General features: G+C 44.5%; 2 protein-coding genes across 9 annotated transcripts in view; one reads left to right on the top strand and one right to left on the bottom strand.

Moving 5' to 3' along the window:
- LOC115462854 (ferredoxin-2, mitochondrial-like) overlaps positions 1 to 13,154 on the bottom strand; it is a 36,833-nt gene extending 23,679 nt beyond the window's left edge. The window contains exons 1-3 of one of the 5 annotated variants that reach the window (XM_030192903.1): positions 13,135 to 13,154; positions 4,572 to 4,957; positions 1,102 to 1,150 (exon numbers count right to left, since the gene is read on the bottom strand). In XM_030192903.1, the coding sequence (XP_030048763.1) occupies positions 1,102 to 1,150; positions 4,572 to 4,926 (404 nt within the window). In that variant the 5' untranslated portion in view covers positions 4,927 to 4,957; positions 13,135 to 13,154. Of the gene's footprint in view, positions 1 to 1,101; positions 1,151 to 4,571; positions 4,958 to 11,338; positions 11,444 to 12,944; positions 13,017 to 13,056; positions 13,103 to 13,134 lie in introns of those variants that run through there. The other 4 variants (XM_030192902.1, XM_030192899.1, XM_030192900.1 and 1 more) reach the window with 4 other exon arrangements.
- Positions 13,155 to 13,415: 261 nt separating this feature from the next.
- The window catches only part of C2H18orf25 (chromosome 2 C18orf25 homolog), a 164,233-nt gene continuing 151,204 nt past the window's right edge, over positions 13,416 to 26,444 (top strand). For all 4 annotated transcript variants that reach the window (XM_030192904.1, XM_030192907.1, XM_030192905.1 and 1 more), the window contains exon 1: positions 13,416 to 13,567. The gene's annotated coding sequence lies outside the window, so the exon portion shown is untranslated. The remainder of the gene's footprint in view (positions 13,568 to 26,444) is intronic.

Here is a 26,444-nt window from a genome sequence, read left to right on the forward strand (position 1 = left end):
AATTTGTACAATTTGGTGAGACAGCCAATCTCTGGAAGCCTTTAGAGCATTCCAAATACCCCAAAGCTCCAGGAGATTGATCTGGAGATGTTTCCTGGGTGGACCAAGCACCTTGAGTGTGAAGCCTGTATACATGGGCTCCCCAACCAAGGCGAGATGCATCAGTCATCAGCACTGTGGCCGAGGAATTTGGAATGGAAGTCCCAAAGCCAAATTGGATCGAATGGTCCACCACAACAGGGAGCAAGCAAGCTCCAGGAACACTTGGATGACATCTTCCAGGTTCATTGCGGCTTGGAACTACCAAAAAGCTAGGGTCCATTGGGCAGTTCTCATGTGAAGACATGTCATGGGCATCACATAAAAACTGTGGACACCAAGTGTCCCAAAAGCTGCAACATCTGCCGAGCCGTGACCTGCTGAGAGGTTAGAACCCAAGAATCCAGTGCAATGAGTGTCCACTCTCAGCCCCGGGAGGAAGGCTTGAACCTTCTGTGTATGTAGCAGGGCTTCAATAAACTCCAATTGGTGGGCAGGGTGAAGATGGGACTTGGGGTAGTTTAAAAACGAACCCTAGTAGCTTGAGAACCCAAGTAGTCCTCCGCATGGACTCCTGAATACCCCGTCCTCTGACATGCTCTTCACCAGGCAATCGTCGAGATATGCATGGACTCCCAGTCTGCATAGAGTCGCTGTGACTACCACTAGACATTTGGTAAATACCCTGGGAGCTGACGTGAGGCCAAATGGCAACATGTGGTACTGGAAGTGTTGGGTTCCCAACCAGTAGGCTGGAAGCATTAGGATGTGCATATATGCATCCTTAAGTCCAGAGAGCATAGCCAATCATTTTCCTGAATCATGGGTGGGAAACCATCCTGAACTTTTCTTTGACCAGGAATTTGTTCAGGGCACTATCTCCATTGTAAGCAAATAAATACTCATTGTGAATATCCTGAAAACCTGACTAGCTTGGTGTGTCCCAAGGACTGGGTTGATAAGCTCTAGACTAAAGTACATTCCTCACAAATTAGGAGGTCACGGCTGCAGTTAGACTACCTTTAGGACTATCCCAGTGAAATCCCGGAGAAATTTACTTACACATCATCTGAAGGCTCGGAGACTTGGCTTTCTTCTTCAGCCAGATACACTGTTGAATATACAACAGACCTAGTTACTATTCAACTACAACTTAAAATGTTCTTGCTTACAAAATTGTATGATCAGCGATGTTTAAATTTTGCACAATGTACAAAAACTTCCTGCACAGAAAGATCTCAACTGCCATTTATATCCTTTCATCCAATGTTTTGATGTTCTTATAATTATAAATATACTATTTTAACATTCAAAATTATGAAACATCTTACAAAAATGAAGACCTATACTGGCAGAAGTATTTCAAAATGTACTAAAAGCTTATAGCAAGTGCTATGATGTCTGGTCACACTTTGTGTGATTTTAGGAGAAACATATGGAACTGGGATCCCAAGGGGCTCATTTTCAAAGCACTTAGCCTTCCAAAGTTCCATAGAAACCTATGGAACTTTGGGAGGCTAAGTGCTTTGAAAATATGCCTCCAAGAGTGCTTAAACTGCTTTATGGCCCAAATATTGTGCCCAAAGTACAATACACTTGGGGTATCCAATAGCCGAATATCTCTATACATAATGAGGCTCATTTTCAAAGCATATATGTAACTGTGTAAGTCTATGTGCTTTGAAAATGAGCATCATTTAATGTCTGTTAGGCTGAAGACAAGTATGTACCCTATGGAGAAATGCTATTAAAAACGCCACCAGGAAATATTAACCAGGTATGCCTCTGGGAATTATATGCCAAATAAATTAAGTAATGCAAAATGAATTACTATGATTTTTTAATATGCTACTTTAAATAGAACAGTATTTCAGGATTGTAGTAACATGCAGAGGTCCTGTTTAATACATTAGAACAATTTTAAATGACCAAAGACTATTACAGGAAGCAAATACCTCAGGTCATTTATATCCCATTCATCTCTTACATGCACCCCAAAACACACATACTAGCATGTGGTTGCCATGAAATTCTGCATTCAATATGGTACCTCATTACTATTTATCACTGCTGCACAAGAACCAAATCTTGTGTTGCAGTAAGTGAAAGGATAGCAAATTAATTTTAATTAAAAAGGAATACACTTTTACTTAAACATTTTTTGTCTGGTGTCTATTTCTCTGCAACCCCCGCTTTGTTTTCCCTTCATCTTGCTACTGCTTCCTTTGTATAGCTCTTTTCCTCTCCTCTTCCACTTATTTCCCCTTCAATACACTCTCTTACAGCTTTTCCCACTCTCCCACCAAACGTATCTCCTTAACCCACAGGTTCTGAACAGTATTAAGGACACACTCAGCTACTAGCTGATTTTCATGACATCCACACTGAATATACGAGAGAAAGCTTTCTCATGTGCAAATTTTTGGGATATCCAAAAAACCTGACTAGCTGAGTGTATACCTCGGACTGGTGAGCTCACTGCCTAATACAATACCTCCCTAATCAAGCCCCTTTCCCAGCTTGTTTCTCCTCCCTCCCCAACTCTAGTCCCTCCCTCTTCTGATTATATCTTGATGCTGGCAGGTGCCCCCTCCTAGCATACCTGTTGTTTTCATGAACTATGTGGCCTCAGTACAAGCCACACAATATTCAAAATCCAGGGCTGTTCTTAAAGCCTCAGAACAGCACAAGAAACTCTGGCCATCACGTGGCTCATGGTCTGAGAGAGCTACAAGGTGAAGGAAGAAGCCTGCAACAGCTTCTCTTCATCCCTGGATGACTGCCCTGGCTCTGCCTCCTGCTAATGAGTTAATTCTATGCTCTGGGAGTTCCTTAAATAGTATTTGTTTCAGCAGCTGCTCTCTTCCACCCGAAGCCTGCCTGCATTTCAAAGAATTACCCAATTATACACCGGCTTGCTAATTGGTTCGCACTCTCTGATGAGTATTGGTAAATTGTTCAGGATAGATCCCTGTACCACCAGGCTCAATAAACCCTGTCTTTACCCAAGGCAGTCATCAGCAGCACTCTTTTTGATGAGTATCACTGTTATTACGTGTTTGACACTGGTGAGCAGATATTGCCACCTAGTCAACCACTGGCTCAAAAAGCCCGACCTGTACTTAGGGCAGTGAAGAGTGCTCAACTATCCTCATCGATAGGCGTGTGACTGCCCCTAAGGAAAGCAGCATCCATCAACATCAAAAACTGTTAATTAAAAAAGCACTAGCCTACTTCTAGCACCATGCCAAGGGCTGACCTTTACCACCACCAGTGGAGAAGAGCCCTGGTTCTACCTAGCATCTGTAATATGTGCGTGGGTTGGCCCCACCAGAAATAGGCGCAACGAGCTATGGCCTCAAGCTTGAATGCTATAAAGATGAGCACTGCTAGAAACAGAGCAATACTGACTGTCTTCCTGGCTGCATCAGCTTATATAAGAGGTGAGCAAATCTGTTCTGTCTCCCACCAGTATAGGCTGGTCTGGAATGGATGAAGATGAAGGAATTTAACAGCATCTAAAGGTCTGCAAATGAAAAAACCATCTAAACAGTGACTACTGGAGTGGACTTCTTAATGTTATTGAGGAGAGATGTTCATTTACTGGTAAATTATTTTTTAAAGAACTAAATACCATAGGAAAACATGGAAAAATGAAGGCATATAAAAGACCATGAGGCATATTTTCAAAGCACTTAGCCTTCCAAAGTTCCATAGGTTTCTATGGAACTTTGGAAGGCTAAGTGCTTTGAAAATATGCCTACATATGTCCTATTCCATTAGAGATGCTATGTCCCAAGCTTTCTTGAATTTAGATACAGTCTGACTCTCCACCACTTCCACCAGGAGGCCGTTCCACACATTCACCATTCTTTCCGTGAAGAAGTATTTCCTTAGATTACTTTTGATTCTAACCCCCCCCTTCAACTTCATCTTATGCCATCTCATTCCAGAGCTTCCTTTTAATTGAAAGACTTAGCTCTTGTACATTTATGCCCCAGAGGTATTGAACCATCTCCATCATATCTACAGAAACAGAAATGTGCGTCTTTATTTTGTTCCAAATGTCACACAAATATACATATTTTTACTGGAACGGTGGTGCCTTATACTGTGGAATAGGTTCCATAAAATTAATGTCTCTTCAGACAGGTGATCCTCCCCTCTGCCGTTTCTTAAATCTAAGAACAAATTCAGCTAAATTGCCATGAATTTCAGTTAAAAATTACACTGCAGCTTTGCTGAGATCAAAGAATTTGTACTTTAACCTTAATTCTATTTAAATTGAATTGTATGGAAACATACCATGACTAACTATTCTGATTAAATAGGAAGAAGACCAGCTTGTAACTGGAGGGATGGAATTAGCTAGTTTTGTGCTACACCACTCCAAATAAGCAACACTAGCCTGGTCCTTGTTTGTACAAAGCTGACACCTCTCGGCATCACTCCTGTCCTGCAGCAAGATAGACATTACAGTGATCGGACAAAACATAGCAACATGTTATTCTCCAGAGCTAGGCATACCTCACCTGCTGTCTGAAACATCCTGCCTTGTTCTTTGTCTGCTGCTGCAACCCACCGAAAGACATGTGGGAATCCGGCACAGCTCTGAGGGGTCCTGGAATGCATTAACCTTCGGAAACAACCTGAAGCCAAGCTGCTGGCTTTCCGAGTCCTACTCATGCTCATTTTTAGCAGCCAGGCTTCTGTGCTACATCTGCCAGCAGGTCTAGGCTCCTGCAGTGACAGGCTGGAGTTCCAGCAGTCTGTGTGAAGCTTTCTAGTTTCCAACTGCAGCATTTTCTTTAAGGCCCATGGTACACATGAACTTGTGATGAAAACCCCTTCGGGAGAGGCATGGCTCAAACAATATATGGCCTTCATTTACAGACTTCATCTGTGTCACCAGCAGCAACTGAAAAAGAACAGAATATCCTATGCAAATTACTGTACTCTAGCACCCAGTCTTTGGACCTTCCTGCATGCCTGGCTATCCTAGTCAATACCTGAGAACGTTTTACACAATGCCTGATATCACAGCAAACTTGACAAAAAGAGGGAATTACCACCATCAGGAGCTCCTGTTTTAATGTCTCTTCCCTCACCTTATGGGCTAATCTTCCCCCTGTATCTCAGAACGAAACCCTCCCTCAATAAAATTCAAATTTCTGTTAAAATTGTTTTTCAGTCAGCCCACTGTGACAGACTCCCTTGTACCCCTCCCCCTTCTCAGGTCTAGCCTTGTCCTGCAATTGAATAACAATTGAGAAATGTTTTATGTCTTTCGTGATTTCCCTCCCTTATACTCATCTTCAGTAATCTTGCAACCTAATCCTTCACTTCCATCTGCACCTGTGCTATTTCTTCTTTTAAGCTGTATATATGTGTGTATATTGATTTTTCTTCCCTCATTACATTTTAAACTATTTGTAAGTGAAGAGTTATGCTAGCCCTTGCTCTCAGTAAAATACAGGCCAATAGCTCATAATAAGAGCTAGGCCTCTCTTAGAAATCAAAATCACCTCTGATACAAAAAAGAGCTAGCTTGTAAGAATCAGTGATCACCTTTGACACAGTTACATTTCACTGTAGCAAGTGCTGAGCTGGCAAGGGAGGGGGGCTTTGCTCCCTGAGACTGGCACCTGCAGGACGTCATGAGCAAGATTGCCATGGTTATGTAGAGATAGTACTGGGTCAGCTGCACCCCGGGTGAGAACAGCCAAAGGAGGGGGCTAGGGAAAGTTTGGGGAAAATGCAAAGTCATCTAATAAGATGCGCTCTGAGCATATCTTGTTTATACTTAGAGCTTGATAGTATGTGAAGTCATTCTGATCAACTGATAAGGGCTAGGAGCCCTGTTGAGACAGCTGGGGTCCATTGAAATGAATAGGGCCAAAATTGTATATAAGCAGCAGTTTGAGGGGTATTAGATCAGACAAGAGGAGAAGACGAACAGAGAAGGAAGACTCCAGAAGGCTAGAGAAAGAGAGGACGTACCATGATATGCGGTTCCATTATATGAATGCTTGACTCACCTGTACTGCTATTAGTAAGATTGTAATAAACTAATCTTATTATATCTACTACATACTGGGTTCCTTTCTAATTACGAGGGTCCATACTGCCTGACAGTGTAAGCCTGTCATGAGCACATACAGGGTTGGGGTAATTAAGTATCTAGAGGGGATTTGCAGTTCTCGCTAGGATAGTACAGAGAGCCCATGGCTTCCGCTGTCCAAATGGGTGAGGCAGACCTAATTATAAACATAAGCCACTTAGATTTTAACTAAATAGGCAGTAAATCAAACAGAATTGAACTTGAACTAAGGCCTTCACATTTCCAGACCATTGTCTCTGAAAAAAAAACAACAAACCTTGAATTTTCTTCTCCTGACTGAACAGTAACACCTTTTGTTAGTTCTTACAGGTAGCATAACCTGTAAAAAGATGAACTATCATCACTCCAACAGAGCTATTAGAACTCTTTGCTTAAAAGAAAAAGCCAAACAAAAAAAAAACCTGTTCTTCCCTTCAAATTCACCCACCTGACATTCAGCTTAAGCATAAATTAGACAGTTTGTCACTCCTTCCTAATGGTCAACTGGGTGATCATCTGGCATCAAGTAATCACCAGATAGCGTGGTTTAACAGTAGAATGGAGAGGGTTTGTTCAAAAGTGAGTGTTCTAGACTTATGAAAAGCACTGTCAAGATGGGGGAACACCTGAAGGAATCACTCTGACTACTAGCTTCTTTTAGCTTTTCCAAATATTGATGGCTGTCTTCCTTTTTCTGCAGTCTCTTATAAATATTTAAAGACTACTCTCTTTTCCTTTTCAGCTACTTCTTTCAAGAACCATAGAGGCCTCCATTTCCTTTTATTAGGATTTATTTACTGCCTTTTTCAAAGGAATTCACTCAAAGGTGGTGTACAGTAATAGATCAAACATGAGCAATAGACAATTAAGCAGTAAAAAAATGTAAACACAATACAAAGTATGGCATGGTACACTATTTACAATGTCAACACAATACGTAATAGAACATTATAATTGATTGCGAAGGATAAAGCAGGAAGAGTTAGAAAGTAAGGTGATTGATTTAAAGAAAGTTGCACATGAGGTCAGAGAAATGGTTAAATGTTATCTCAGCTAGGGTAGGAGTGGATAAACATGTCCTGCTGCAGCATATGCAGCCTGAGTACTCCTCGTGTGTGTGTATGTGTGTGTGTGTGAGAGAGAGACTGAGACTAACGCGTTAGTTATTTCTTCCAGTACAGGCCTGGTTGAAGAGCCAAGCGTTCACCTGCTTCCTGAAGTAGAGATAGTCTTGTGTTAAGCACAGCCTTTCAGGCAATGAATTCCAGTGTGTTGGGGCTACTCCGGAGAAGGCTCGCTTGCAGGTATCACATTGTGTAATGTCTTTTGGAGAGGGTGTGGTTAGTGATAGTCCTTGGCGGTGTGTGGAGGATCATCCTATTCTTCAGGTACTCGGGGCCATTTCCTTTCAGGGCCTTGAACATCAGACACAGAGTTTTAAATTTAGCCCTTTATTGTGCTGGTAGCCAATGAAAATTTTGCAAAAATGGTGTGATGTGGTCACGTCGCTTGCAACCTTCTATGAGTCTTGCTACTGCATTCCGAATCAACTGGAGCTGGTACAGGCCCTTTGTAGTCAGACCATTGTATAGTGCATTGAAGTAATCCAGTCTTGATGCTATCATGGCATGCGTAACTGGGATAAGATTTCCCTTCTCGATGTAATGAGAGAGGCAGCGTAGCTGTTGCAAATAGTAGAAGCAGCTCTTGAAGGTTGCTTGGATTTGGGGAGTCAGCGTAAGTGTTGAGTCGAAGTGTATTCCAAGGTTCCTGACATGATTTGAGGGGGAGTTCGTACTTCCCAAAAGGGATTTTGATGTCAGGTATGTATCCACTTGTGTTCAGCCCATTCTTGACTTGATGTTAGACAGTTAATCAGTTTATTCAAGGCTGTGGGTAAGTCAGATTCAATGGGTATGAGTAGCTGCACATCATCTGCATAGATGTAGAACTGAGTGCCCATTGACCGAATCAGCTCAGCTAGTGGTTTGAGGTAGATATTGAACAGAATAGGTGACAGTATCGATCCTTGTGGTACCCCACAGATCAGTGTCCATGGTGGTGATGAGTTCTTGCCAAACATTATGGACTGTTGCCTGTCAGATAGGATCTGGACCAGGCAAGTACTGTTCCACTGATACCTGTTTCTGTCAGTCATGCTAGCATGATATCGTAATCCAGTGTCAAAAGATGCTGAGAAATCTAGCAGTACTAACATCGAGGCAAATCCCTTGTATCGGTTATTGTGAAGATAATCTAGTAGGGATACAAGGACAGTTTCTGTTCCATAACCGGGTCTGAGTGACATGGATCTAGCCATAGCCAGTTTCTCTCTGCTAGCCAATCATTAAGTTGAACACAGACTTTTCATTCTATGAGTTTCCCTAGAAACAGGATGTTGGATACTGGCATGTAACTTTCAAGTTTGTCTTGGTCAAGGTTGTTCTTTAGTAAAGGGCGAACCAATGCCCTTTTTAATGCTGTTGATAGTTGCTGGTTAGAAAGAGAGGTGTTCACAATTTTTGTGGCGCCTTCTATAAGGCCTCTAATTGCCTGCTGCACTATCATTGATGGGCAGGGGTCAAGGGAGCAGGTAGTTGGTTGGTCTTTTGTCAAGGCTGTCCTCTGTCATTAGGTTAAGCGTCTCATCTGTCTGTGTCAGGAAGGGCCAAGTTTGTGCACCCCTGGTTGACTGGTAGGGATTGCCAGTGAATCTTGGAGGAGACTTAATTTTGTTGGCAAAGTATGCAGCAAAAATCACTGCAGTTCAGTTTAGAATGGGCAGGATGATTCTGTTGTGGGGGTTGCAGCAGGCTGTTTACTAGACTGAACAACTGCGTGGTTGAATTGGTAGCCTGTGAAATGCATTAAGAGAAATACTGTTTTTTGGTTGCTGTTAAGGCTCGGCCATACTTTGCCGTGTGCTTCCTACAGTTTAGCCTGTCTTCATCCAGGCGAGATTTATGCCATCTACTTTCCAGTCTCTGTCCTTCGCTTTTAAGGATCAGAAGTTGTGGAGAAAACCACATAACTATGATTTGTATTATTCTTCCCAACATGTATCACTTTGCATTTGTCCACAATAAATTTCTTTTGGATGCCCAGTTTTCCAATTTCCTAATGTTTTTCTGCAATTTTTTACAATCCGCAAGCTTTTTGACAACTTTGAATAAATCCCCTTCCTGCACAATCGGGTCCCGAATGGACGACCCAGATGCTGCCTCATAAGCCAGGCCTACAGGAGGGGCCACGGGCTACGCTTTGACAAATTTTGCGTCATCTGCAAATTTAATCACCTCACTCATTTTGTTTTCTAGATCATGTATAAATATGCTAAATAGCACCAGTCCCAGTTAAGATCCCTGCGGCACTCCACTAGTCCATTGAGAAGAATGGCCATTTAACCCTACCCTCTGTTTTATATCCAATAACCAATTCCTAATCCACAGAAGGACATTAAGAAAAAGTCATCATGAAGAACTTTGTCAAAAGCTTTCTGAAAATCCAGATCACTACTTCCAACCGGCTCACCTTTATCCACATGTTTATTTATGCCTTCAAAGAAATGAAGCAAATTGGTGAGGCAAGACTTCCTTTGGACAGAGTCAGCATGGGTTCAGCCCATTAGTTCCCCCCCTATTTTCCCTGGCACTAAAGTCAGGCTTACCGGTCTAATTTCCCAGATCACCCCTGGAACCCTTTTTTAAAATCAGTGTTACAATGTCCACCCTCCAATCTTCAGGTACTGGTACAGACGATTTTAATGACAGATTACAGATCACTAGCAACAGAGCAGCAATTAAGAGAAATCCCTCAACCAGGGGGATTTCCCTGTTCAGAACTACTCTGCTTTTTTTTCCCTCCTTAAAGAAATGTGCAGCAAAAGAGCCTTATTTCCTAGAGCAATTTAGGCACCTGGGAGCTACAGAGGGAAACTGTGGGAGATACACTCAAATTAGGGGCAGGGGGAATGGTGACCCACATCCCTGAGGCTAGATTCCCTGGGACTATGCCAAAGTCTCACCCAGCGGCAGTAAGGAGGGCGACTGGGGGCTGTTGAGACAAGCTCAACCAGGTATGGTTCTGAGATTGTGACTGGGAGCAGTCATTAGGCTCAACCATGCTATCTGGCTGCACCAAACAGAACAGGAAGCTAGGCCAGGGACTGAACACCACAAGACAAACTTCCACCTGCTGGAAGTTAGAGAAAAGTAATGGACTGTTCCCGAGAGCACCACACATTATAGCGGGTGGTGTCACAGGTTATATTAATTTTTTCTCCCTCCATCTGCTGGTGGAAAGGGATAAAACTCACTGGTTCAGTGTAAACTGGCATTAAGAAATGTTCATTGTATAATCAAAGTACAAATGCAGAAAAATGAAAGAAAAAAAAAAAAGAACACGATATGGCTAGGCAGACTGGATAACAGGAGGTAAATGAACAAAAAATCCCACAGAACAAGCAAAGGTGCACAAGGTAGTGGGAACGGAGGAAGGCTAGACAAGGAACAATACAATTAAAATTTTATTGCTTAAAATGTATATAAATGCAACATAAAATGCTCAAAATAAAGCAAGATAAATATGCTAAAAGTCCAGTGACATCCACTAAAAATATCATCAGTACTCAAGACTCACACTAACAGTTCAAATAATGTACACTAAAGTGTGTCAGTGTTCAAGACTTGACATGGCACCGTGTTTCGGCATGTAACGCGCCTGCCTCAGGAGTCTGACGAGTGTGTCTAAAAAGTCCTGCTGTATAGAGAATACCAAGGTGGTCTTTAAAAAGACCGCGAATGTGTGTACCAATGCACAATGTGAAGAACACTTTTCAGAGCACAGCAATTCAGCCCTTAACACTGTCCTCTTGTTTTTACACAGTATTAGCCTTTTTGACACCAGTGTTCTTCACATTGTGCATTGGTACACACATGCATGTATTGTTCCTGAGTTTTGTCCAGCCTTCCTCCATTCCCACTACTTTGCACATCTAGGTAGACTGGATAAGCCATATCAACTATTATGTTATAAAAGCCTTTCATGTCCTTCAGAGATCCTCTGTACTCAAGTGCTTTCTTGAATTTAAATACTGTCCATGTTTCCACCACCACTGCTAGGAGGCTGTCTGGCCCAAGGCAGAAAAATTATGAACGTGCCAAGACCCAAGACAAATTAGAGCCTTTAGGGCCACATTACCGCATTAAAGAGGCACTTCCTGGACACTCCCCACCTGGCTCGCTGAGATCCAATGGCAAATCCCTGAAGAGGCCAAAATCTTAAATCTATATGCCTGCCGGAATTCTGCACAAAAAAAATTCAAGATTCTGAACGTTTGTCATAATTTAACCAATATTACAGCCCCCCTCCCTGTACAAAGATTCAATCACCAAGCACCCATAACATCCAGTTTTAATAGACCCCACCTTCCACCCATGCTTTTTTTTTTTTTTTTTTTACAGCTCCCTCCCTTCCTCCACCCATACTTTTTTTCAGTTGCCCTTCCAATCACCCATGGAGGAGTTGCTTCACTGAGACTACCTCTCCAGGGCAAGAAAGAACCCCACTCGTTCCTGCCATCTGCCACTGCTCTGGTGCCACCGCTTTTTCCAAATAGCCACCAAGACTTCCTGTGGCAGTCTGATGAGATTACCGCTTGAAGTCTTGGTGCCTGTTTTGACGAAGCATAGACAACAGCTAGACAGCGGCAGCAGGCAGGCAGGAAGGAAGGAAGGAAAGAGTGAGGTTATTTCTTGCTCCCAAAGAGGCCACTAGACCACCAGTGTGCTCAGGTAGCCCTAGAAACAGTTCCACTCAAACACCCTCTCTGTAAAGACACATTTTCTTAGATTATCCTTAAGTCTACCCCCTTTCATACTCATCCCATCACCTCTCATTCCAGAGCTTAATTTTCCATTGAAAAGTGCCCAATTCCTGCACATTTATACCTAAAAGGTATTTGAACTTCTCTATGGTATTCCATCTTTTTTCCAAAGTATACTTATATCGGTCTTTAAATCTGTCCCCAGAGATTTCATTGTATTATTGAATTTTAGAAACAAAGATTGTGAACTCTTTTGGAAAAAGACGTAAGGCAAAAAAATGTATGATTTATCTCAGTTTACAGCCTAACTCCTCTTACGTATCTATATGGTCCATCTTGGCTTATAACCTTCACTGTCAATTAAAATGTTCTACTACCTATTGTGTTAACATGCCATACTGTGTATTATTATTTGAATACTTTTACTTCTGTAACATTGTTTTTGACTACCCTCCTCTCCTCTTTCATCCACACATTAATTGATTTGCTTGCTTTATTTTTTGTCTATTAGATTGTAAGCTCTTTGAGCAGGGACTGTCTTTCTTCTATGTTTGTGCAGCGCACGCTTTGTAGCGCTTTAAAAATGCTAAATAGTAGTAGTAGTACCTATTGCTGGTATTTTATTTATTCTTACTGTACACCGCCTTGAATGAATTCCTTCAAAAAGGCAGTAAATAAAGCCTAATAAATAAAATTAAACAGCGAGATAAAACATTTCAACCTTGACTTTCCGGGTTCGAGGCTCTAACCGCTATCCCTATTTTAATTTTGTGCAAAAACACAGCTTTGCAAAATAGAATGTCTGTTGCAATAGCCCGAAGAATAGTCTGATAAAAGTAACTGGGGCGCAAATAGTAAGGAAGTCTCTGAAACAGAAGCATCTACTCTGAGATAAGGAAACCCGGGAACACACATTAAACAACCCGTTCGAAACACAAAACTACCAAGCATCCTCCAGCTTCTCAGCAGGCACTCATTTACCTCTCCTCCACAAACCGCGCTCAGTCACTCGTCACTTCCCTTCCTCATGCCCGCCCTCTCCCACTCTCGTTTATTTATTTATTTATTTATTGCAAGGAGGTTTGATGATTACATTGCTTGTTTCTCCTTGAACAAACTTTAAAGCACTTCCGGGGTTATTTTTTAGCCTCTTCTTCAAAGATAGCCGAACCTTGTCCAATATGGCGGCACCGTCCTCTGCCTCTGGCCGCTCGTTCTGTTCCTTTTCCAAGATGGCGGCGGTGCACTTGAAGCAAGGAGGTTGGATTTAACCTCCTTGACTCGCAGTCGCAGCATAAAGCTTGTCTTTTCCCAAAATGGCGGCTGTAAGCTCTCTGCGTCTCTCTAATTGGGCGGCGGCTGAGCGGGCCCTTTAAGAGTGCGTCTCGCTGCGTCACATCTCACACACAGCTGACATGTCAGGACGTCGCCGGAAGTGACGCTATCAGCACACGGGCCCACAGCAGTGACATTTTTTGGTGGGCGCTAGAGCTGGAGCAGTTTTTCGGGTGGTTGGAAGGAGTGGGATGATCTCCCGCGCGATGTGCGACCGGTGCCTGGCCGGGGCTGAGGGCGCGCCCTGAGGACGCCGGTGGCTACCGAGGGTGAGTGCGCATCGCCTCCCCCTCTGGAGGTGAAAAACAGAACCATAATTCCGGGAATCGGATTCATCCTATTTGGGCTTCTGATATTTTTCTGTTGAAGAAGATTGGATTTCCTCTTCCCTCCCCCGCGCTTTTCTTTTTTTCCTCTCGTTTTCTCAGATCAGAGCCTTTCTTTTTCTTCTCTCCTCAATTTTAATTTTTTTTAATCCTTTCTCCTATCTTTCTTGCTCCCCGTCTTCTGTAATCGGAGATTTCCAGACACCGTTTTTCTGTTTTCCTCTCCCGAAGATTGGCTAAAAATCTGTAGTTTACGGACACCGTTCGTTCTTCCCTGACAATTGGCAACTGCCGCATCCCCGCAGTTGTTTTTCTTTTCTTGTTAGTGTGAGATTTGTTCGCTGCCAGAACTAGTTTGACGTATCTCTCTCTCTCTCGCTCTCTTTTTTTTCTTCATCCGGGTCTTCAAATGTTTTTTTCGGACGCAGTGTCTCAAAATGGGTTATTTTTTTAACATACCAATTCACTTTCTTCCTCCTCTCCTCTTTGTGTACAACCGGGTAATGTCCGAGCTGTGCAAGTAAAAGTTAAGCGTTGTGTAGCTGCAAAAATCTGCAAATTAGAGCTCTGGCAGGAACAATCGTCTTGTTCAGATCTGTTGGCATCCAAAAACTGACAGATTTGAAGGAAGCATATACTTGCTTGGTCTGGGGGATGGGAATTGCAATGGCTGTCAGAAGAATTGGCAAACATAAGGATAATTTGTTCACTGGTTGATAATCCTTATTGTGGAAAATCAGAACAGAAGCTAGAATGAGATACCTTAAAAACAACAAAGTGTGTGACTGCAACTCATCTTTTCATGTTATTTGGTTATTACCATTCTGGAAAGAGGTGTTGGAATCCCCCTGGCCTCTTCAGTAATTGTGTCAGCAAGCTGACATGAGTTAATGAGACAGACAGACATTAAACCACATCATAAATTCTCATCCTTGCCCAAAACTCCTTCTCTTGTGTGCTGTGGTCATTTCAACTGCCAAAGAACCCAGTCCATCTAGGAAAAGGATAGCAGGGCAGTAAAGATGATCAGGGTGCAGAGCAACTTTTATTCAAAGACCCAAATCAATAACTCTTCGACTTGGGGAAGGGTTTGAGAGGGGCAGCAGTGGTAGAATTATATAAATTAGGGTTTTGTGATTCACTGTATTCCATTCCCCCCTCCCCCCAAAATATATATATATAGGGGCACCTGCTGACATTTAGCAGCCTGCATTTTTAGGAAGCGCTTCTTCACATATGTTCATTTGCAGGAAATGATTATGGACTCTTTTACTAAAGCTTAGCGCTTGCTAAATGCTAAGAAGCCCATAGGTATAAAACAGGCTTCTTAGCATTTAGTGGACCCTGAGCTTTAGTAAAAGGGCCCCTAATTCATTTCTGAACTTGGTTAACATTTGTGAGAAAATGCAGTTGTAGTATTAGGGATGCCTTGTCTTATTTCTCATTCATGACTGCAAAGAAGTGGAAGTGTGACCCACTCAGTACAGGCCCTGTTTAAGGTTATGTTACAGTCATAGCCTGGCTTCTAGAAACAAAAATTTTCATCTGCAAGCAGTTCAGAAAACACTAAATACAAATAAATAACAAGTACATCATAAAAACTATAGTCCAGTACATGAAATAAATGTAACTACATTAGTAAAATAAAGTAATATCAAGCTGCTCTTGGAACGCCAGCCTTGTGGTGCTCAATACAATGTGGACAGTTTCTGTGTCTTTTGGAACACAGTTTCTTCATGTTTGCATCAGTTGGAACTTGAAAATAAAAATATAAGATGTGCCATACTGGGCCAGACTGAAGAAGTATTGAGCCCAGCTTCCATTCTTCCACAGTGGCCAATCTAGATCACAAGTACCCTGCAAGATCTTGGAGCTGATCCATTCATTGTTGCTCACCTCCATCATGGATCAGAGCTGCAGCAAAGCAAGCATTTGTCAGTGCAGGGGAGGGATAGAGTGGCTCAAGTGAGTCCATCTCCACCAAGGATTAGTGCTGCAGTTGTGTATGCAGATGCCGGTCATCGCGGCCAGAAGAAAAGATGGCCTCTCTTTTTCTCTCTTGCTGTCTGTGTTAAATTTTTTTTTGGATTATAAAGATTCATTTTAATTTTACTGCTTTGAAATTGGCTAGCAGTTAGGCTCCCTAAATCATGTTTCTCTTTTTACTAAAACCAGAAGTGTGCGAGATGCTTGTTCTGATGTGTCTGGTTTCATTTGTCAGGCTCCTACAGAAGATGTCTATACTTACAGCAGAGAGACTGGGTAATCCTGATGCTTTGGTCTGGCTGTCTCTCATGTCTTAGGCACTATTACTAAGACAGTCTGGAAGTCCTCTTGACCTGAAGTGCTTGAGATCAATTCACCTCAGTCTTTATAACAAGCAGAGCGTTGATGGAACTCCCAGTCTCTCTGCTGTTTGTAGATATTCAAATTTTCCTCGGAATGTTTGTTTGTGGTTTGCTCAGCAGCTACAATCTGAGATATCTGTACAATGGGTTTAAATCCTGGCAGGCCCTTGGGAAAACTGTAGAAATGCCTTTTGTGTCAGAGTGGAAGGTCCAGTACAATCCAAGTGGTCTTCTAAGACCTCGAATATATTGAGGTCTATGAATGAGGTGGAAGTATACTGATGCTGTTTTAATATCAGTTTTCTTCCTCCTGCCACCTTGCTAGTGTTGTTTTTGCCTCTCTGCAATCCTTGTGTGCCTCTAGCAGAGGAATTTCCTTCTGTGTCCATTGCACTTGGGAAGGAAGGTTCCGTTTGCTGACTGAGATGCAGGGCTGTGCCATGCTGCTAGATGATCCTCTATTGACAGAGTAAGCATTAAGAGCATTTTTACCTGAGTTAGGCATGCTAATTCAGCTCTTTATCCCACTAGATCTGTCCAAACAAAATGATATTCCTTCTATTTTGTTTCCTTAAAGAAGGGAGGTTCCTTCTGCCCCATCTTGGATTTCTTCATATCTCTCATTAGCAGCCCCCAGCTCTTCTCTTCGAGGTCCATCCATCTCTCTCTCTCTCTTCCTACTTCTGTCACTACCACTTCTTGTGACCTCAGGCAAGTCATTCTCTCATTCTCTTTTTTGGGGGAAGGGACTTGTTCTAATATATTGCACAGCATGTGCTATAAAAACATACATACATGAGAGAAGTCAAGGTTGAAGTAAGGAGAGTGAGAGTGGCAGAGATATATAGAAGAATGACTGATGTGAAATGAGGAGGTTTGTGATGGAGGTGGGAATGAGAATAAGGCTTAGAAACTGGAGGAGAGGGAGAAAGGAAGAATGGAGGGTGATGAAAAATGTACTGGTATGCCTTTTTTTCCTCTGCCAATTCTGTACAACAGATTTTAATAAGACTTTGAAACCAATTTTCAATAAACTCTAGTACAAAAACATTTACGTCGGTGGTATTTTATGATATACTGAGATTTTTGCGGAAGTTACTCATAAGCTGCCCTAGGGGACCAAAGGCTTTAGGTATGAGAGCTTGTGCTCTGTTGTACTGTAGGGTTGATCAGCAAAGAACATACCCTAGCAGTGGCAAAAGTTGAAACACTTTTAAAAATACAACTATCTTTTGTGGAGGTTCCATTCAGGATATTTTGGAGCACCTTTAAGCTATAATCTACTATTTTAGCTCCATATGTTGTAAGTGGCGATGACATGACCTGGAGTGGTGTCTCATTCTTTCAGGCAGTAAATGTGTTGTCATTTGAATTCATATGTTTGGATGACAGCTGCTTCCTGGAACTTTAGACAAGTACCTGCAAAATGAGTTGAAGGGTTAAAGTAAACAATGTAATGAATTTTTTGTACAAGCTAGGTTGAAAAATATTAAATATTGTTAGATATTATCTAAAAGTCAGGGAAAACAATTGGAACCCCCATCAGGTGTCCCTTGTCCTGTTTCCTGCCTCCCCCCCCCCCCTTTATCTGTCTTGCCTAGCCTTGGGCCATTTCTTATATTCCCTATCATCCCCACAGCACACATAGTCGGTAACAAAACAGAACAGGCACCAGTACCAGCTTTTCTCCCTCCTCCTTGCACTTCCTGTGCAGAATTGAAGCTCATTCCAGTTAGGGGAAGGGGAACAGCTGTGTATGTTCACACTGGGCCTGCACAGAGTGTTCTGTTCTGGCTCTTCTCTTGGGCAGCCGGCCATAGCTGCCTTATTTCAAGCTACCTCATTTGGTGGGAAATGAGATGTAGAAGTATGACCTACCTTATTTTGGAGTGGAAGCATCAGTGCTCATGTTTTAGGTGTATTTGCAACCAGTTAGCTGTGAAATTTTCATCTCTTTATACAGGGTTAGCATTTTTACACGTGGTTTAAAACTGGTCTCGTAGCTGTAATGGAAAAAGCTGTTGTACAGCAGCTAACATAAGGGTTTTCTGTATAACTGCACATAAATTCAGGTGCGCTGTAATGTCTTCAGGTGCTCTCAAGCTGTCTTTGTGGGGTGGAGGGCTCGAGAACTGATAGTGCAATTTTAAAATTAAAATCTCAGTGCTCTGGTGGGAAAGCAGTCATGTTTGGAAATAAATGCTTGATTTGATCTCTTATAGCATTCTCTGTATGTTTAAACTTTCAAGAAACATAAGTGTCACTGTTACCTCCGTGGTACTAAGGAGTTGCCCTCATCAGCATGCCAGTCATATTTGATTTAAAAATCGTGGCTGACTTTTTTTTGTTTTTCAGCAATTCCCCCAGATAGCTATATCCCCATAGCGTTCCACAGATCAATCCAGAGATTGGTGGGTTATGTCCCTCTGCCAGCAGGTGGAGAGAGAGAACTTTTGAGGGTCACTATATGTGGTCATGTGCAGCCACCCAAACCTTAGTATTCTCTCTATCTAGCAGGTGGAGGGTCATAACTCTGCAGCTGTGGTTTAGGGGCTCCTGACCCGTTCCCTCGGGCCGAGTTGAGGTGTCCCTTTGGGGTTGAGGGCTTCCTTTTTGGTGAGCAAGGCACACCTGGTGGGGCCAGGTCCCTCCCTTCCTCTCCCCCCCTCCCCGATCCCTTTCTCCAGCACACGAGCCAGTCTTTTCTCTCAAAAAAAAAAAAAAAAATTAAAAGAGTAAAGCAAATTCGGCTCTCACAGTCAAGGGATTCGTTCCCTCTGTTGGCTGGGGCGTTTCTTTCGGTGCAGGAAGGGTCCGGGGTGTATATGGCTGCTTTCTCTGAGCTAATGAAGCGCTGCTACCGGTGTGGGAACCAGAGAGCAGTGTCGGGAATTTGTCAGACCTGCCCTCGTGGCTCCGGGAGCTCTGAGCGTTCTGCCGAGGTCCTGAGATCTTTTTCATCGGCAGAGCAGCTTCTTTCTTCCCGCCCTGCTGTGTATGACTTGGACGCCATGTCTGGGTGGGCGGCTTCGGAACCGACTGCCTTGTGCATCCGTGGATGCTGTTTTTCTGTCTCTCCCAAGTGTGGGAGAATGTGTGGCTCCACTGGCGGCTTCTTCCACGGCGCGCCTCATTTCTGCAGGCCGCGCCATCCCACCTGGGCAAGGCTCTTCCGGCGCCATTTTTGGCCCCTCTCTACGTGGAGCAGCGTGGTCCGTGGCCTCTCCTGTAGGCCCGGCTTATGAGGCAGCATCTGGGTCGTCCGTTCGGGACCCAATTGTGCAGGAAGGGGATTCCTGTAATGTGGAAGGGACTGATACTCCCTTTTCTTCCAAGTTTGTGCTTTTGTTGCATAAAGCATTTTTCCTTAAGTGTTCTGGTGGCTCTCCTGTGGCGGCGGCGGCACTCGAGACCTCTTTGGGGGGGGGGGGGGGGGGTTGGCCTCGGTGGCCAAACACCCACGTACTACTACTACTACTTAACATTTCTAGAGCGCTACTGGGGTTACGCAGCACTGTACAGATTAACAAAAAAGGACAGTCCCTGCTCCAAGGAGCTTACGTATGGGAGTTTGGGACTTACAAGAAGCCTCGGTGGCATCAGACGTGCCAGAGGATGGCCAATTCTCTTGTCTTTCCTGGTTAGCCAGGTCAGATTCCCTGGAGGACAGTGAATTGCTGCTGGAGGGTGGAGATTGCCCCACAGCAGCATGTCTTTTTCGCCAGGAGGAACTTCCAGCCCTTACCCGGGCCTTGGAAATTTTTAACATTTCTTTACCGGAGGGCAGGTCCTTGACCACTCTAGTTCCCTCTATTATGTCAGGGACTAAGCGGTCCCCTAGAACATTCCGTATTCATGAGGCGATGAAAGTACTCATTGCTGCGCAGTGGCACACTCCGGAGTTCGGGCTGCGAGTGGCTAGGGTCATGTCTCACCTTTATCCGCTTCTGGAGGGGGAGCTGGACTCTGTCTTCCGACGGTGGATTCCTTAATCATGGTGGTCACTAAGAAGACCACTTTTCCCATGGAGGGCGGCACAGCCCTCAAGGATCCTCAGGATCGGAAATTGGAGTCCTCTCTTAAAATGTCCTTTGAGGTGTCCGCCTTATGTCTGCAAGCTTTGGTTTGCAGCTCGTATACGGCCAGGCTGTGCCTTTCGTGGGTGCAGAAGGTGAGCTTAACAGACTAGCTGGTGGAAGCCTTGCTTTCTTTAGAGGCAGGCCTCACTTATCTTGCGGGTCTCCTCTACAACCTTCTTCGGCAAAGGAGATCTCCCTAGCGGTGTCGGTCCCCCGGTGGTTGTGGCTTCGTCACTGGTCGGCGGATACGGCCTCAAAATCCCATCAGGCCCGCTTATCATTCAGAGGTAAGCTACTCTTTGGTGACGATTTGGACAAGATTGTCAAGGACTTGGGGGACTCCAAAGGTCATTTGCCTGAGGATAAGCCGAAGGCATGGTCCTGTTCAGGAGCTTCATGTGCCCGCTATCGGGAGGCCTGCTGGTATCGTCCTGGCAGGACTGGTTCTTTTGCGAAGTCCCGTTTTCCCCCAAAGAAGCAGCTCTTTCGGGGAGACTGCCACTCGGGCGGTGTGTCCTTGCGAGCACCAGCTGGGGCTCGTGCCCAATGATGGGGCCCTGGTCCATCTCATGTCGTCAATAGAGGGACGGCTGTCCCTTTTCCTGGGAGAATGGGCCAGGGTGACTTCAGATGAATGGGTCTTGGACGTGGTTCGAGACGGTTACAATCTAGAATTTTTTCATCCGCTAGCGGGATTTATTCATGGAATCTCCTTGCAGGGCACCTCGCAAAGCGGAGGCGGTCAGAGAAACCCTCAGGGTCTTGGTCGACCTTGGGGCAGTTGTTCCGGTTGAGTAGCGCGGTCTGGGACGTTATTCCATTTACTCTGTGGTGCCCAAGAAAGGTGGCTCGTTTCAACCGGTTCTCAACCTCAAGGATGTCAACAAATCTTGAAGGTGCAGTACTTTCAGATGGAAACCCTCCGGTCGGACATGGCTGCAGTTCAACCCGCGGATTTCCTGACCTCTCTCGATCTCAAGGAGGCTTATTTGCACATTCCCATTTGGCCGCCTCATCGTTTTCTGCATTTGCGGTATTGGGTCAGAACTTCCAGTTTCGGGCCATGCCGTTTGGCCTAGCAACAGCACCAAGGACCTTTTTCAAGGTGATGGTGGTAGTCGCGGCATTCCTGCGCAAGGAGGGAGTACAGGTGCACCCTTACCTGGAAGATTGGCTTATCAGGGCGGCATCGTTTCAGGAGGGTGTTCGCATGACAGAGAAAGTCGTCAATGTATTCCGCTCATTGGGCTGGATAGTCAACATGGACAAGAGCCACTTAATTCCCTCCCAATCTCTGGAATACCTGGTAGTGCTCTTTAACACTCGGACTGGCAAGGTGTTTTTGCAGGAGGCATGGAAACAGAATCTTCGGACTTGGGTGGAAGCCCTGTTGAGTCTTCTGGCACCCAGAGCCTGGGATTACATGCAAGTCTTGGGGTCTATGGCAGCCACATTGGCTGTCGTTCTGTGGGCCAGGAGTCACATGTGGCCCCTGCAGAAGGCACTTCTGAGCCAGTGGTCTCCCTTTTTGGAGAACTATTCGGTTTGCCTTCCCAGGAGGCCCTGCGCCCGGATGGTCATGTTCTGGTGGCTGTGTCCACACAGTCTAGATCGGGGGATGCCCTTGGCAACCCTGAATTGGGTGGTGGTAACTGCAGATGCCAGCCTATCAGGCTGGGGGGGTGCATTGTCTGGGTCAAACAGCTCAGGGGGCTTGGTCGATGAAAGAGGCTTCGTGGTCCATCAATAGGTTGGAACGGTGGGCGATTCATCTAGCGCTTCTGGAATTCCTTCTGCTTCTGAAAGGTAAGCCAGTTCGGGTTCTCTCGGACAACATGACAGCGATGGCTTATGTAACCGCCAGGGGGGCACCAGGAGTGCCCCGTTGGCCAAGGAGACATCTCTTATCTGCCTGTGGGCGGAAAGATGCATACCTCTGCTCTTTGCGGCTCACATTGCAGGGTCTCTAAATATCGAGACAGACTATCTAAGTTGCCATGTGCTGGATCCGTGGGAGTGGGAGCTCTCCAATTGGGCGTTACTTCAGATCATGGAACGCTGGGGAGTTCCAGCGATGGATCTCATGGCTCGAGGCTGCAGTGTGAAGGTTCTGCAGTTTTTAAGCAGGGGCAGGGACCCCCAGTCGCGGGGGATCGATGCGATTCTTCAGGTTTGGCCTCAGTCTCGCCTTCTTTATGTGTTCCCGCCGTGGCCCATGGTGGGCAGGGTGGTGGGCCGCATAGTTTGTCACTCGGTCCGAGTAATCTTTGTGGCTCCGGACTGGCCCCGGCGTCCTTGGTACGCAGACATGGTTTGTATTCAGATCGACAGTCTTTTGCGTCTGACAGTCCGTTGCGGTTTGCTGCGGCAGAGACTGATAACCATGGAGTATCCTTCCCCTTTGGTCTTACGGCCTGGCTATTGAAAGGGCAAGGTTAAGGAAGAAGGATTTCCCTGACAGGATGATTACCACAATGTTGCAGGCTAGAAAATGTTCCACGTCTGTGGCGTACGCTCGGGTCTGGTGGACCTTCTAGTCTTGGTGTGCTGCGGCAGGCTTTTCGGCTTGGTCAGCTTCGGTAGTTAACATCCTGGCCTTTTTGCAGGACAGGCTCGATAAATACCTGTCCTTGAGGTCCCTGAAGGTTCAGGTCGCAGTGTTGGCGTGTTTTTGGGGGCGTCTCCAGAGATCCTCTCTGGCACCTCACATGGACATTGTTCATTTTCTGCGTGGTGTCAATCATCTTCGACCGCCACACACACCTGTGATTTCCCTCTTGGAGCCTTAATTTGGTGCTACACGCTTTCCAACGACTGCCATTTGAGCCTTTGGCTAGTTTATCTTTAAAGGATCTGAGTCTGAAGAGTTTTTCTGGTGGCTGTCACTTCGGCGGGGAGAGTTTCCGAGTTGCAGGCCTTATCCTGTAGAGATCTCTTCCTCCGCTTTACTGAGGTGGGGGTTTCTGTTCGGACAGTTCCATCATTTTTGCCTAAGATTGTGTCACATTTTCACTTGAATCAGCATCTCTTTCTCCCGGCGTTTTGCAGGGAGGATTACGCATCAGAATTTCGCGCTCTGCGGTGCCTTGATGTGCGGCGAGCCCTCATTAGATACTTGGAGGTCATGAATGACTTTCGCCGATTGGATCATTTGTTCATTCTGTTTGCGGGGTATAAGAAGGAGGAAATGGCTTCTAAGGCCACTGTGTCTCGTGGGCTATGGTAGGCCATTTCTTTGGTGTACATCTCGTTGGGGAAGGATCCACCTCTTCAGGTATGGTACGAGCACATTCTGCAAGGGTGCAGGCGATTTCAACGGCTGAGTCGTGTTTGGTGTCGTCGGAAGAGATTTGCAGGTCTGCGACTTGGTCGTCGGTCCATACGTTCTCGAAGCACTACTGTTTGGATGTGGCAGCTCTGCCAGATGCTGCATTTGGGACTTCTGTCCTGGAGGCTTGGATATCCGTGTCCCGCCCTACTTGAGGACTGCTTGGGTACATCCCATCAATCTCTGGATTGATCTGTGGGACGCTATAGAAGGTAAAATTAGTCTTTACCTGATCATTTTCTTTCCATTAGTCCCGACAGATCAATCCAGAGGCCCTCCCTGTTGGTTTTTCTTCTGTGAGGTTTGTTCTTGTTGTAGTTGATTGTTTTAGATTTTGATCGTTTATTTCCCCTTGGTTGGACCGAATCCCTATACTTGCTGTGAGCTGCATGAATTCCTTCCTTTGCGGTTGTAGGGTTGGTTCCTTTATACGAAGATAGAAGACTGATACTGGGATCATGGTTTTCTGGGCCACATTGCTCTGGTATTGACAATACTGAGGTTTGGGTGGCTGCACATGACCACATATAGTGAACATCAGAAGTTCTCTCGATCTCCACCTGCTGGCAGAGGGACATAACCCACCAGTCTCGGGATTGATCTTTCGGGACTAATGGAAAGAAAATTATCAGGTAAGGACTAATTTCACCTTTTTGAAAACATATTCAGTGTGGTGGAGATCTCTGAAGCAGAAGCACTGGGATTTGAATGCTCTTCAGATAACATATGGCCTTGGGAAGGTAATAGAATAACCCAGACAGAAATAAGAACTCTGCCTGACTGTGCTCCAGGTGAGCCTTGGGCTGCTGCTCATGGCGACCTGGATCTCCTGGAGTTTCATGTGCTATGCGGTAAGCAGTTTGTCACTTTTTGGTGTTTGTTCCAGCAGCAGAAATGAAACCACTGATGCCAAGAATGGTGGCACTGTACTGCTTTGCAGGCTGAGCTTTGCCAAGTCGAATGATTACATATGTCAGGTACTGGCAAGGCTAGCTGATCCAGGCCTTGTATTTATTTCCTAGCTGTTTGCTTAAATAGTATAGTAGAGCTTTGCATATCACCAGATCATTGCTTAATTTGATGTTAATGGGAGGGCTTGAAGAGAGACTGCAACGTTGGGCACTGACCTGAATCTAACATTTTTTGATTCTGTTAATGGCAAACAGCTGTAGGATAACAGTGGTTCTGATTTTGTGATATTCTCTGGAGGAAAAAGTGACTAAAGTAGCAGATCCAAAATGTTGAGACTTGCTGATTTTTGATGTTGTTGTGGGTCCATAAGCATTTGAAAAAATTACTTTTTTGAACTTTTTTTCTTCGCATAAAAGGATGGGGTTTGGACTTTTATTACAAATAGCATTCATTAAAACCTCTCTCTTTTTTTTTTTGTTTTTGTTTCTGGTGACTTTAACTACCTTTTCCCATAGATGGTCACATTTTTGAAAGTAGCCTATATTTGGAGGATAACGTGAAGGTGTCAGTGACACATTCTGTGCTGTTTAATCAACCAGCTCTTTTACTGTGATTTTGGAAGATATTATAGACTTATAGCAAAGTTAAGACAAGCTGTTGGCCAAATCTGTATTCAGGGCAGATGGCTTATATTGGACGTTTAGGGCCTTATTCAAGAAGAGCTTTCATGTTTTAATGCCTACAGAAAAATCTGTCGTAATGCATTTTGTCTAGTCTTGGAATTTAAGTATGTCAGATCACAACACTGGCATCTGCAGTACCTCATGCAGTTTAGAGGAATATACAGTCTATTTATAGCTCTGGTGATAAGATAGGGCTCGATATTCAGCCTGCAGCGGGAAGCACAAACCCGGATATTCAATACCGGGCTCTTTCTAGCGACTGACATTGAATATCCGGGTTTTTTAACCTCTAAAAATTTAACCAGTTAAGCTAATATTCAGGGCTAACCGGTTAACGTTTAAGTGGTTAGAGATATGCCTGCTATTTATGCGGTCTGTTTTAACCACCGAACATAGCCGGTTAAGCATTGAATATTTATTTATTTATTAGGGTTTATTTACCGTTTTTTTTTTTTTTTTTAAGGAATTCACTCAAGGCAGTGTACAGTAAGAATAAATCAGCATGAGCATTAGACAATTACAGCTGTAAAAACGTTCAAATAACAGTACAAAGTATGGCATGGTATACTATTTACAATGTCGACACAATATGTAATAGAACATTTTAATTGACAAGCAAAGATGGGACATATAGATAGGTAAGAGGAGTTAGAAAGTAAGGTGACTAATATCTATACTTAACTTCAGTAGCTTACAGTGAAATGTAGTTAGGGAATTTTCACTGCCAGTACCTGTTGTCTTCTCTCCCTGTCCCATTCCTGAAATCTGCCCCATCCCTCAAAACTGCCCTGCCCCAAAAACTAACTCCTAGCAATTGTCCCACCACCCTGCAAACTACCCGCCTCCTGGCCAATGTTGCTATGATATCCCATGGCCGGGGACCCCGAGGAAGCATAGCGAAATGCTGGCCATCATTGGCCCGGAAGCCAGTGGATTTCCAGCACAGCATACTATGGGCTAGGCGTTGAGCTCAGCCTTATCTGTCAAATTGTGGACACACTAGGATTTGGAACCCTTAAAGATAAGTTCTTTTGGATTTACTTTTTTTATATGTTTTTCCTTGTCATCAGCAGCAGATGAATCCATTAACTGATGGGTTGTATCTGCCTACCAGCAGGTGGAGATAGAGAACACTGAAAAGCCACAGTGACTCTGGACGTCTAGCTCCTCCTGCCTTCAGTATATCTCTATCTCCCAGCAAGTGTGGACATCACTTGATCAGCTCCTGGATCCCTGCCTGGGATGGCTCCTGTGTTTTGCCAGTAGAACAGGGGTGTTGTGGCTGGTGGTGCCTACTTTGAAGGCATACTTGGTTTTGTTCCCTTTCCCTGCCTTTCCCCATCCCCCCATCTCCCGGAGTCCCTCATTTGCTGCCTGCCTCCAGCTTTCCTCACAGTATAAAAAAAAAAAAAAAAAGAGCGCACTTATTCAGCATGGCTATTCTGAGGCTTTCTCCAGAGATTCTGATTC

This window comes from Microcaecilia unicolor, chromosome 2 (assembly GCF_901765095.1).
Source record: "Microcaecilia unicolor chromosome 2, aMicUni1.1, whole genome shotgun sequence".
Taxonomy (NCBI): domain Eukaryota; kingdom Metazoa; phylum Chordata; class Amphibia; order Gymnophiona; family Siphonopidae; genus Microcaecilia; species Microcaecilia unicolor.